The sequence below is a fragment of the Centruroides sculpturatus genome, unplaced genomic scaffold, assembly GCF_000671375.1.
Source record: "Centruroides sculpturatus isolate CEXI.00-Female unplaced genomic scaffold, Cexi_2.0 scaffold685, whole genome shotgun sequence".
NCBI classification, from domain to species: domain Eukaryota; kingdom Metazoa; phylum Arthropoda; class Arachnida; order Scorpiones; family Buthidae; genus Centruroides; species Centruroides sculpturatus.
The window spans coordinates 238,167-250,827 of record NW_019385243.1 but is presented as its reverse complement, the minus strand read 5'-3'; the positions used below and the strand labels follow the sequence as shown (position 1 = coordinate 250,827).

Here is a 12,661-nt window from a genome sequence, read left to right as displayed (position 1 = left end):
TGTACTTTTGAACAAGTAAATGAGCACAAATCTAAAAATATTCAATTTATCAACATTTCTAATGCAGATATATATTTTAAATGTTTTGATACACAAACATTTTAAAAACTTTAAAATATTTAAAATTTTAAATGTAAAACTAGTGATGTTTAACTTAAATTTCAAATTTGTGCTTATTTGCTTCAAGTGTGATGTCTGAAAATGAAAAAGTTTGTTTTTATACTGGTAATTGTATTTATAATGGATTATATAGAAGGATGTTGACTGAGAATAGCCTTTAGATAGATCATCTGAACAATACTTTGGTATAACAGGATTAGCAATATAAATTATTAACAGTGTACAAGTTAAAATAACTCACTCTAGTTATTCTGAATTTTATATATAATTAGATCCATTTTACTTGAAGAAATTTAATAATAAATAAAAAGTTGGATTTAATTAACAAAAAATTCAAAATAAAATTGAAAGTGATTTTGAAACTATTATTATTATGTCCATGTTTTGTATAAAAGTTTATAAAACTTGGCATTGTATTGATTAATCTATATATATAATCAAGACGGGTTAATAATAATAATAAGTGCAGAGCCCAAACGGTTATGAGTTGAAAGTTGAAATTTGGTACACAGTTAGAGTATGTCACGAGAATGCACACTAAGAAGGGATTTTTTGAAGTCCCCCCACGGGGGAAAGGGACAGGATTAAATCTTCAACAATGGAAGTGTTAAGTAACAATGGTAGTGTTAATGATGGAAGTGTTAAGAGAACGCTACGTACAAGATTTACAGGCGCAGATGCGGTTTTTTTGGTGTTAAATCGAACATAATTTTAGACCCATCTAAAAATTTTCTAATTAGTCTGGAACAGGGGAACCTAATTCTTGCATTCTGTGAAAACGGGTAAGGTTGGCTGTAATGTAATAATCTTAATATTCTCTATCGTTACTTTTTGCCCAAGCAACACCGGGCTTATCTGCTAGTATTTAATAAAATTTTAAAGTATTATACAGACTTTTTCCCCTGACATAACACAATATGAAGTCATTATTATTAAATCTTTAAAAATCAAGTGTTATGGATATTTTTATATTCTTCCAATTTTTACATGTAAATTGAAAAGTGTCTTAAAAGTTAGTTAATTTAATTTTATTTAAAGCTTTTTAAAAATTTTTTTTTAAATATAAATTTTTAGATGATGAACGTATAAAAAATTCATGGTTTAATGAGGAAAAGAAATCTGCTTTAGAACACGCTAACAAGGATGCTGAAAAATATGCTGATATGGTTCACGATAATTTAAATAAAGTTGCAAAATATTTCGAAAAAAATAATAATATATTGAATTACTGTTTTACTGCAGAGTCTGTGCTTTTTGATTGTCTACCAGGTAAAATTAATTAACTGTTGACCTTCGTTATGGGATAATGGATTAATAGGAAGAAGCGATGGTGCAGTACAAAAATGCCAATTCTTCCTTATATCCGAAGATATTATTCTCAACTACAAAATGACAGATTAAGAGCGAGAATAATCTTAAGGTAAATATAAGGGAGGGAGACATATTGAAGCAGGAGGGCTGTCTGACTTGTAACCTAGATGCACCCAATAGGTGTCGAAGAGTTGCCTACTAAGCACTGTTTCTGCTCTGAAACATGTGGACCAAATTTACTGTTTTTTGGATCGTTTCCAAAATTCATTGTCTCGGGTCAGTAAAATCGAGGGTCAACAGTATTTGCTCGTATAATTTTTGGAATACTGTCTTTATAACAAATTTTAATCGATGTTTTCATTTTTTTTTTAAACCTCCTATAGAACTCAGGAAAGATGTAAAATGCTAAAAAATATGCCTTATTCTATTGACTTTCTGTGGTTTTTCATTTAAAGTTTTATCGTTCAATTATTCGTTTAAAGTAAGTAAATTAATTTTATTTATCTTTGTATACATTTTATAATTAAATAAGATTTTAATCTAACTATTTACACGTTATTTATTTAGGTCCCAAGTTTTCAGCTTTTCCTGAAATTATATTTTTTAACACAATTCATGAAAAATTTATATTTGTAAAATTTTATGATTTTGCCTTCAAATGTTTTTTCTCTGTTGAATACATTCATATATATTTTTGGAAGAAATTTTTNTCATAATTAATCACTTAGTACCAAATATAAGTGTAATTAAAACGCCAATGTTTGGATATTCGTTACCGAAGTTAAAAGTTTGTATGTTTTTGAGAGAAGGTATGTAAATTGAAAAGTGTCTTAAAAGTTAGTTAATTTAATTTTATTTAAAGCTTTTTAAAAATTTTTTTTTAAATATAAATTTTTAGATGATGAACGTATAAAAAATTCATGGTTTAATGAGGAAAAGAAATCTGCTTTAGAACACGCTAACAAGGATGCTGAAAAATATGCTGATATGGTTCACGATAATTTAAATAAAGTTGCAAAATATTTCGAAAAAAATAATAATATATTGAATTACTGTTTTACTGCAGAGTCTGTGCTTTTTGATTGTCTACCAGGTAAAATTAATTAACTGTTGACCTTCGTTATGGGATAATGGATTAATAGGAAGAAGCGATGGTGCAGTACAAAAATGCCAATTCTTCCTTATATCCGAAGATATTATTCTCAACTACAAAATGACAGATTAAGAGCGAGAATAATCTTAAGGTAAATATAAGGGAGGGAGACATATTGAAGCAGGAGGGCTGTCTGACTTGTAACCTAGATGCACCCAATAGGTGTCGAAGAGTTGCCTACTAAGCACTGTTTCTGCTCTGAAACATGTGGACCAAATTTACTGTTTTTTGGATCGTTTCCAAAATTCATTGTCTCGGGTCAGTAAAATCGAGGGTCAACAGTATTTGCTCGTATAATTTTTGGAATACTGTCTTTATAACAAATTTTAATCGATGTTTTCATTTTTTTTTTTAAACCTCCTATAGAACTCAGGAAAGATGTAAAATGCTAAAAAATATGCCTTATTCTATTGACTTTCTGTGGTTTTTCATTTAAAGTTTTATCGTTCAATTATTCGTTTAAAGTAAGTAAATTAATTTTATTTATCTTTGTATACATTTTATAATTAAATAAGATTTTAATCTAACTATTTACACGTTATTTATTTAGGTCCCAAGTTTTCAGCTTTTCCTGAAACTATATTTTTTAACACAATTCATGAAAAATTTATATTTGTAAAATTTTATGATTTTGCCTTCAAATGTTTTTTCTCTGTTGAATACATTCATATATATTTTTGGAAGAAATTTTTTTAGAATAAAATTTTTTTAAAGAGTTTGTTTCATTTTGTGGTTCTCTCTAGTCTATAATTTAAAAAAAAAAAAAACCTCGGATTTCTCCTCCCTAAATTTACAGAATTTAGGAGAAGAAATCCTTAAATTTGTGTTTTCATTAATTTTTAAAAATTGATTTATGAATGTTTATACAATTTTTAAGAATATCTATATATATAAAAATGAATGTATGTCTGTCTGTCTGTCCCGCATGCATTACTACTACATTTATCCGATTGCCATTAAACTTTGGGAAGTTTTTTAATACATTCCCGCGAAGGTTTCTGGCATAGTACATTTATCCTACGATAGGTGACGCGCGTGTATACGAGCATTTCATCGTGAGCATTTCAGCACGGTTAGGAGTTGAAACTTGAAATTTGGTACGCAGTTAAGCCGGATGCACACATGCGGCGCGTCAAGGAAAAGCGGCAGGATGACGTCACTTTTTCTTGCCACAGAAGTCGATTTTGTGCCGCTTTTCTGCTGCCTCAAAAGTTGGTTGAATTTTATCTTGTGCGGCAACCGCCGCCAAGACGCGTTTCTATCAGCCAATAAGAGTTCGTCCGGTAGTCACGTGAGAAAATACAATCGCGTGGTGTTTTAATGGTGGAAAGTTCGACGCGGTTAACCGAGAGTACTAACATCAGAATAAAGAGGAAAGATAATAAATTTAACACATTCTACACAAATAATCTATATATAATTTAATTCAAAGAACAAATCAACCGAATCTTACTCGAAATAGTATTCTTTATCGAGGAATAAGCGTATTTTGTACACCAGTTCTTTATCGATCCAAGAAAATATCTCTAATCAAAAATCTTAGAAGATTTTGTCAAAGATTCAAACGAACTAAATAAAGCAAGCCGTACAAAACAAAATTTGTAAACACGTGGATAGCGACAATATCGGTATCGTTCGCCATCTTGAATATTGAACGCATGCACCGAAATGTAAGCGGATTGCAGCCGCGCGGCGAAGATGGAAAGGAAAAGCGATGTCGCAAACGCCGGAAGCACACATGCGGCGCGCCGCATGTGTGCTTCCGGCTTAACAATGGAAGTGTTAAGAGAAAGCAACGTACAAGATTTACAGGCGCAGATGCGGTTTTTTTGGTGTTAAATCGAACATAATTTTAGACCCATCTAAAAATTTTCTAATTAGTCTGGAACAGGGGAACCTAATTCTTGCATTCTGTGAAAACGGGTAAGGTTGGCTGTAATGTAATAATCTTAATATTCTCTATCGTTACTTTTTGCCCAAGCAACACCGGGCTTATCTGCTAGTATTTAATAAAATTTTAAAGTATTATACAGACTTTTTCCCCTGACATAACACAATATGAAGTCATTATTATTAAATCTTTAAAAATCAAGTGTTATGGATATTTTTATATTCTTCCAATTTTTACACAATAAAATCAATAAAAAAAATTTCAAATTTTTAAGTAGCAGATATGCCATAAAGAAAGACGAGAAACACTAAAGGAATCTCTTAATGATTTCCATTATTTTAGCATACCATTGACATGTATATTTCCATATTGAGATACGGAATTGGGCAATTTCATTGGTCGGATACACAGGAATTAACGAGTATTTTTTGTTGAAAAGAATTAACTTCAGCTCACAAGAAAGAACTTTTCACATTAGAAAATATTTCGATATCAACTGTATCGTAACATTCACAGGCGAATCTGAAATAATAATCGGTCAAGAAGTCAAATTTTGCAAAAAGTGGGACGAAGTATTTAAACCCTGTATCATGGAAAATCTCTAAAAAATATTGTGTGTTTTCTGATGACTTTTGTGTTAGTTAATTTTCCTATTGCAATGCCACCTTCCCGCTGGTCGGGTAGAAAAAAAGGTCTATTATGGGCCGGAGAGTAGATGGGTCTAAAAATATGTTCGATTTCCCGAAAAAACGAAAAAAAACTGCATTGCGTCTTGCATGTCGCTTTCTCTTAACAATTCAATTGTTACGTAACACTTCCATTGTTGACACTTCCATCAACAATGGAAGTGTTAAGCCTTAATCCTGTTCCTCTCCCCCGTGGGGAGGAATTTCGGAAAATCCCTTTTTAGTGTGCGTTCTCGTGATGTATCCTGTGTACCAAATTTCAACTTTCAACTTCTAACCGTTTGGACTCTATGCTGATTATTATTATTATTATTATTGTTATTAACTCGTCTCGATTATATATATAGATTATAATCTAGACATATTAATCCTTAAATAATAATAGTAGAAAAAATTATATCAATTTTCTTATTTCAATGGACTTATCAAACCAGTTATTTAATTTAAAAGTTGACTAACGAGTAAGAAGAAATTTCTTTATTAAACTAACATGTGTATTTTGGGTTTATCAATGCCCTTCTCCAGTTGTGTTTTCAGTTTTAACGGACGGGGGAAGTGATTTAACTTTTTTATATATTGCGCTTAAACCATTATGTGATATTTAATGGGAAGCCAAAATAGACGCAATCAAAGCAGTGTATACACAGTTTGAACATACTTATAATGCCTTAGAAGAATTTATTGGTGCAAGTAACAATAACATACATTAGCAATATCCGAAGCTAAAAAGTCTACTGGATTCATTACAAGAAATATCATTTATTTTAAGCTTATCGATATGCTCCACAATATTGTCAAAAATTAATAGTATCAACAAATTATTTCAAATAAAAACAATTATTCTAGACTCTGCTTTTAATTTAGTAAATAAAATTTCAAATGAAATACAAAATTTAAGATCAAAATTTAACACATTTTTAGATGATGCAAAAATAAATAGCACGAGACTTAAATATTTCAGAAGACTTCCCTGAAAAAATAAATCGAAAAAGAAAGATTATTTTCCGAATTAGCAGATGAAGCTTTACAAAATCCTGTAGAGGCATTTAGATGTTACTTTTTTCAATGTTGTGATTGATACTGTTATTGTACAGATAGATGAGACATTTAAAATATACCCAATATTTTCTTATTTTAAATTAATCACTGATATAAAAACTTTGGAAAAAATGGACTAGAAAACCACTCAAGGAATTTTGTAAAATCTTGTAGTAAAAATATAATTGAAGACTTAATCCAGGAAATTTGTTTGTTACGAGAATTGATCTTGGACCAAAAAGATGTAAATAACATGCAAGACATATTGCAATGCATATTAAATAATAATTATAATGAGCTGTTTCCAAAGGTGCTAACTGTATTAAAAATTTTCTTTACGTTACCAGTATAGCAAGTGCAGAGCATTCTTTTAGAAAATTAAAATTACAGTGGTACCTCAGGATACGAACGCCCCAGCATACGGAATTTTCAGGATACGACATGAAATTCGAACATATTTTTGCTCCACGATACGAACAAAAACTCATCATACGACGTTACATTAGTTCGCAGCGCCATTTTTTATTCACTTCTATTCATTGGTCTCAGTCCGCGTGTTTGCTTCGTCGTGGAAGGATCTCTCTCGATAAAAGAAATCTTGAGGTATTATCAGAAAGTGACTGATTTTATTGAAAAGAAACATCTCGAAAAAGTTCACACTGGCCGTATTGCTGCTCAGTTTAATGACATTTGCCTAAGTCATTTTAGAAACATTTTAAAAAGTAGGCAAAGCCAAACTTCTTTGGATAGATATTTTACCAAGCGACTTCTATCCAGTGAAAGTGCTGGTGGAAGTGAAGGAAAGAAAGCAAAAAAGCAGCGAATAAAAATTAAAACAAAAAAATATAAAACAACACTAATTTTTTAAATCTTTTCTAAGTTATTTTTAAGTTATTGTTACATTATGTTATGCAAGTTAAGTNACAGTGATAATTATTGGTTGTTTTTCATAATTATAAAAACTATGTAATGATTAAAAATATAAATATAATTAATTTATTTTGATCAAAAATATGTTTTTCTATGAAAATTTAATAGATGAAATAAAAAAAAAACTTATTAATTTTATATTTTAGTAATGTAATTTATAACCCAATTAGAAATAAATTATACAGGCCAGTATATTTTTTTGTTTTCACTATATTATACCCATTATTCAAAAACGGGCAAGCTTTAGCTAGTAATTTCTATGAATATTACTTTAAACATAATGTTTCATTTATATTTTATTTTTACGTTACCATTCACCATTCAAGACAATAGCAAAATTACATATTTAATTTTGCTATTATGTAGTTGTGTAGAGTTATTTTTCTTGAGGGTTCATGTCATGTTTTTGCTATGAGAACGGGTCCGTGGGCATAATAAGTTTGGGAACCATGGACGTATTCTGTGTACAGTGACCATCTTTCTATAGTAACTATTTATGTTGGTCCCAAGAATGGTTACCTTAAATTAAGTAGGTTCCACTGTATTCTAAAGTGTGCCATTATTTCAAAAAGGTTAAGAACCACTTCCTTACGCATACATATATAAGCATCTGCTTTAGTACTTTAGAAATATGTTATGTTATAATGAAAAGCACAAATCCATTTAGTTTAAATATTTCTTTCATATTCATAAAGTGTGTAAACATTTAAATTTTTTATATCTTGATAAATATATTTAAAATTATAAACAATTAAAAAAAAACAATATGCCATTAATTATTTGTTAACGCAACTTATTAGAGAAAAAGCGATTGTTGTTGAGATTTCTGCAGTTTTTCAACGAATTCTCCAGAAAATTAGAAGGTTTTGTTTAGTTTTGTTTAGTTTTGTTTATATTTATATTAAATTTTATCCGTATACTATAACATAATCGGTAGAAACGTATAAATATAATTCGTGTTCAGTAATTACTTGATGAATATATTAAATTCATCATCCTAAAAGCAGTCATTAGATATTTAGTAAACATAAGCGGTATTTAAAAATCTGTCATTAAAATTATTATTCATTCGAAAATATACACACAATTTTTGTTTAGAATGGAAGGGTGGAAAAAAGCTATGAATGATATTATTTCGAAAGCCAGCGACTTCGTTTCTCTTGATGAAAGTTTTTCCAAATGGAGAAATAATAAAGATATAAATGAATTGAATCTTGAAGATTGCGCTAGAGTAAGAGAATTAACTTTTATCTAATTAATATTTTAACATAATTTTATAAATCTTTATTTTTCAGGATTTGGTAAAAGTGATACGCTTGCTGCTTACAAAGTTCTCAAATAAAGGAGCTTCGAAAAATACCAAAGAAAAGGGTGAAGATATTTCGGATTGTTGTTAGTTTTAATTAATTTAATAACAATTAAAAATTTAATAAAAATTAATTAATTTATAAATATTTTAAAAGCTCTTCGCATAAAGTTAGAAGAATATGAAAATCATTGCTTCAAACTTGATGCATTCGTTCATAAATTAAAAGATAAATCCTTACATCACAGTACCTACTTAAAGGAATGCGTTGGTTTGTTAATTAATTAATTTAGTTTTTTATTTTTTTATATTAAAAATTTGAATTTAATCAATTTATTTCAGATTCTTTGGTCGAATTGGTTAATGAAAATGATATGTTTTTGGAGAACGTTGTTCGAAAATGCAATGAAATGAAACGAGATAAAGAGGAGACTCTGGTATAAAAACGATTTTTTAAAATAGATATTTAGGTTGAGAAATTATAAATGTTTCATTATCCAATTTATTTTTTCTAGTACAAATTTAAAAAAATGGAAGAACTTTATGGTTTTACCATGGAGAAGTTATCTGCTTTGTTTGATAATTTAAATGGATTATGCAACAAACTGGCAGATTTTCAAGTATGAAATGTTTTTATATAAATATTAATATTATAATTATATCATTATCCATTTTACTTATGCATTTATAGGGGATAGACATCACAAAAGAAAAACCCTTATTTAGCAATGAAGAAGATCAGTTGCAAAAACTTTCTTTAGTTGACGAAGATCTGATGGACGAGAACGGTAAATTATTGAAACACAAATTTATTTGAAAAAGATGTTTATTTTTGAAATTAAAATTTTCTTTCTAAATTATAGATGTGACAAAAGCTTAAACCTTGAGGCTTTACGAAATACTATTTAAATTTTTGATTATTTTCTTACAAAATTAGCATGTCACATGCAAGAAGAAAAAAGTTTTTGAAATAAATTTAATTATGGTATTTACATTTTCGGAAACCGCAAACGTAATTCTCTTAATAAATCCCTTATATAAAAATCGTATATCTATTCTTTAACACAAAAAATGGCATCAATAATTAGTTTTTATTAATCTACATATTAAACGCAATGAAATCATAAAATTAGAAAAAGAACTAATCTTTAAGAATTTTGGCCAAATGGATAAACCGCTGGACGCTGTTAATTGGTCGCGGGTTTGTGCATCACCAACGGGGAATTTTCCGTGTTTTCTTCGTATTCTAATACCTAAATAGAACTGAATTTTCATAAAAGTTCTTCAGAAAGACATCACTTTTTTGAAATCGTGAGTTCTCGGGCGATGCCTCCTCCTACAGTCACTCCAATCAGTTATGAATAGTTTTAAATAAAATCCAAATTTGAGAGACTGAGAATAATCTGAAACATTTTATATAATGGATATATCTGGAGTATCACTAAGGAAAAAAAGTTTAAATGACATTGCAGCATAAGCAAATCGAGCAAGAGAATGAAGTTGTAATTACAGGTTAACATTTAAAATATAGAGTAGCCGAAAAGACAGTCAAATTTTTTTAAGAAGAGTTAAAACCACTGTAAAAGCTGCATGACAATGGTCGTGTTTGTCATCTGTTTAAGTCGACAATTAATGAACAACATAAAGATGGACTGAACACTGTTCATAGAAAAAAAACCCAATCTCTCTGGTTAACTAATTTTTGGACACTATTTTAAAAATTTATAAGATAAAGTTAAAAATACAAGTACAAATTTCAAAACTTTATTAAATTTCATAAAAATAGTTCAATACAATATTTTTAAAAACAAACAAACATTCTTCGTAAACCCTAACATTTATAATTCGAACCAAATAAAATCTATTAAATGAAAAAATAATTAATTATATTAATTTACAAGGAAAATTTACAAAGATATTTTTAAAATGACAATAAAATTTTTTAAACCAACGTGAAAAATCTTTTTAAAAAATTCCATTTCTTTGGTTTGGATGAAATTTGTGAAGAAAACCTCACAGTTTCGAAGAAAATCCTGAAAGAATAATAATAATAATAATTAAATTCGTTCTCTTTGAAATTTTTTTTTCAGTTAGAAAATTGTAAAAATATTTCATCATTCATTTTAAATGAATTTAATTTCTGTTAGCTTAAACTCTACAAATATTACATTATTAATTGGATAAGAATAAAATGTCTAATAAATGTAACTTATGCAAATTACAAAACATATATTTTATTTACAAAAGATATTTTTAAATTAAGAAATTTTCCTGTAAATTTATTCATACTGGAAATTGAATTCTCAAGTTTTATTAAAATCATATATAAAAGCCTTTAGTAGTAGTAGTAAACACTGTTTAAACAATACAGGACACATTTACTACTGAAAATCTCGTTTCTACCTATCTCTTGAAACGAAGTGGAATAAAAACTAAAATTAAATTTGACACACACAAAAATTGTGTTTTTGGAATCAGGAGACTTTAAAAACGTTCAGAAATGCAAAAAGAAAGACTCGAATGGTTAAGATTTCACTGATTATAATAAAGCAACAGAGAAAAATACAGTTGACCCACCATATAACACTGTTAATTTTTCTGTTTTATATGAATTCTATGTTGTACGAGTCACTTAGATTTTACAAATGTGTGTGCCGGGCTGTGAACGGCTCACGTATTTGTAAAATCTAAGTGACTCGTACAACATAGAATTCATATAAAACAGAAAAATTAACAGTGTTATATGGGGGGTCAACTGTATTTTTCTCTGTTGCTTTATTATAATCAGTGAAATCTTAACCATTCGAGTCTTTCTTTTTGCATTTCTGAACGTTTTTAAAGTCTCCTGATTCCAAAAACACAATTTTTGTGTGTGTCAAATTTAATTTTAGTTTTTATTCCACTTCGTTTCAAGAGATAGGTAGAAACGAGATTTTCAGTAGTAAATGTGTCCTGTATTGTTTAAACAGTGTTTACTACTACTACTAAAGGCTTTTATATATGATTTTAATAAAACTTGAGAATTCAATTTCCAGTATGAATAAATTTACAGGAAAATTTCTTAATTTAAAAATATCTTTTGTAAATAAAATATATGTTTTGTAATTTGCATAAGTTACATTTATTAGACATTTTATTCTTATCCAATTAATAATGTAATATTTGTAGAGTTTAAGCTAACAGAAATTAAATTCATTTAAAATGAATGATGAAATATTTTTACAATTTTCTAACTGAAAAAAAAATTTCAAAGAGAACGAATTTAATTATTATTATTATTATTCTTTCAGGATTTTCTTCGAAACTGTGAGGTTTTCTTCACAAATTTCATCCAAACCAAAGAAATGGAATTTTTTAAAAAGATTTTTCACGTTGGTTTAAAAAATTTTATTGTCATTTTAAAAATATCTTTGTAAATTTTCCTTGTAAATTAATATAATTAATTATTTTTTCATTTAATAGATTTTATTTGGTTCGAATTATAAATGTTAGGGTTTACGAAGAATGTTTGTTTGTTTTTAAAAATATTGTATTGAACTATTTTTATGAAATTTAATAAAGTTTTGAAATTTGTACTTGTATTTTTAACTTTATCTTATAAATTTTTAAAATAGTGTCCAAAAATTAGTTAACCAGAGAGATTGGGTTTTTTTTCTATGAACAGTGTTCAGTCCATCTTTATGTTGTTCATTAATTGTCGACTTAAACAGATGACAAACACGACCATTGTCATGCAGCTTTTACAGTGGTTTTAACTCTTCTTAAAAAAATCTGACTGTCTTTTCGGCTACTCTATATTTTAAATGTTAACCTGTAATTACAACTTCATTCTCTTGCTCGATTTGCTTATGCTGCAATGTCATTTAAACTTTTTTTCCTTAGTGATACTCCAGATATATCCATTATATAAAATGTTTCAGATTATTCTCAGTCTCTCAAATTTGGATTTTATTTAAAACTATTCATAACTGATTGGAGTGACTGTAGGAGGAGGCATCGCCCGAGAACTCACGATTTCAAAAAAGTGATGTCTTTCTGAAGAACTTTTATGAAAATTCAGTTCTATTTAGGTAATAGAATGCGAAGAAAACCCGGAAAATTCTCCGTTGGTGATGCACAAACCCGCGACCAATTAATTAACAACGTCCAGCGGTCCATTTGGCCAAAATTCTTAGATTAGTTTTTTTTCTAATTTTATGATTTCATTGCGTTTAATATGTAGATTA

General features: G+C 28.3%; 2 protein-coding genes and 1 long non-coding RNA gene across 4 annotated transcripts in view; 2 read left to right on the top strand and 1 right to left on the bottom strand.

Annotated features, from left to right (window-relative positions):
* Positions 1-1,198: 1,198 nt before the first annotated feature.
* Positions 1,199-2,128, top strand: LOC111636635. Its single transcript, XR_002758559.1, has 3 exons — positions 1,199-1,389; positions 1,815-1,912; positions 1,999-2,128. It is a non-coding gene; the product is annotated as an uncharacterized LOC111636635 (long non-coding RNA).
* A 5,729-nt stretch (positions 2,129-7,857) lies between these two features.
* On the top strand, positions 7,858-9,389 carry LOC111636634. 2 transcript variants are annotated; one of them, XM_023381917.1, is made up of 8 exons: positions 7,858-7,992; positions 8,228-8,360; positions 8,425-8,500; positions 8,593-8,706; positions 8,778-8,872; positions 8,951-9,055; positions 9,127-9,223; positions 9,299-9,389. In XM_023381917.1, the coding sequence occupies exons 2-8, from the start codon at positions 8,229-8,231 to the stop codon at positions 9,313-9,315; spliced, it is 636 nt and encodes a 211-aa protein (XP_023237685.1). In that variant the 5' UTR covers positions 7,858-7,992; position 8,228; the 3' UTR covers positions 9,316-9,389. The 2 variants fall into 2 exon arrangements, with proteins under 2 accessions (XP_023237685.1, XP_023237683.1); XM_023381915.1 differs by having other exon boundaries at positions 8,425-8,521.
* Positions 9,390-10,293: 904 nt separating this feature from the next.
* Positions 10,294-12,661, bottom strand: part of LOC111636643 (flocculation protein FLO11-like) — a 93,831-nt gene continuing 91,463 nt past the window's right edge. Inside the window, exon 7 of the mRNA XM_023381923.1 lies at positions 10,294-10,468. Coding sequence (XP_023237691.1) covers positions 10,449-10,468 — 20 coding nt within the window. The 3' untranslated portion in view covers positions 10,294-10,448. The remainder of the gene's footprint in view (positions 10,469-12,661) is intronic.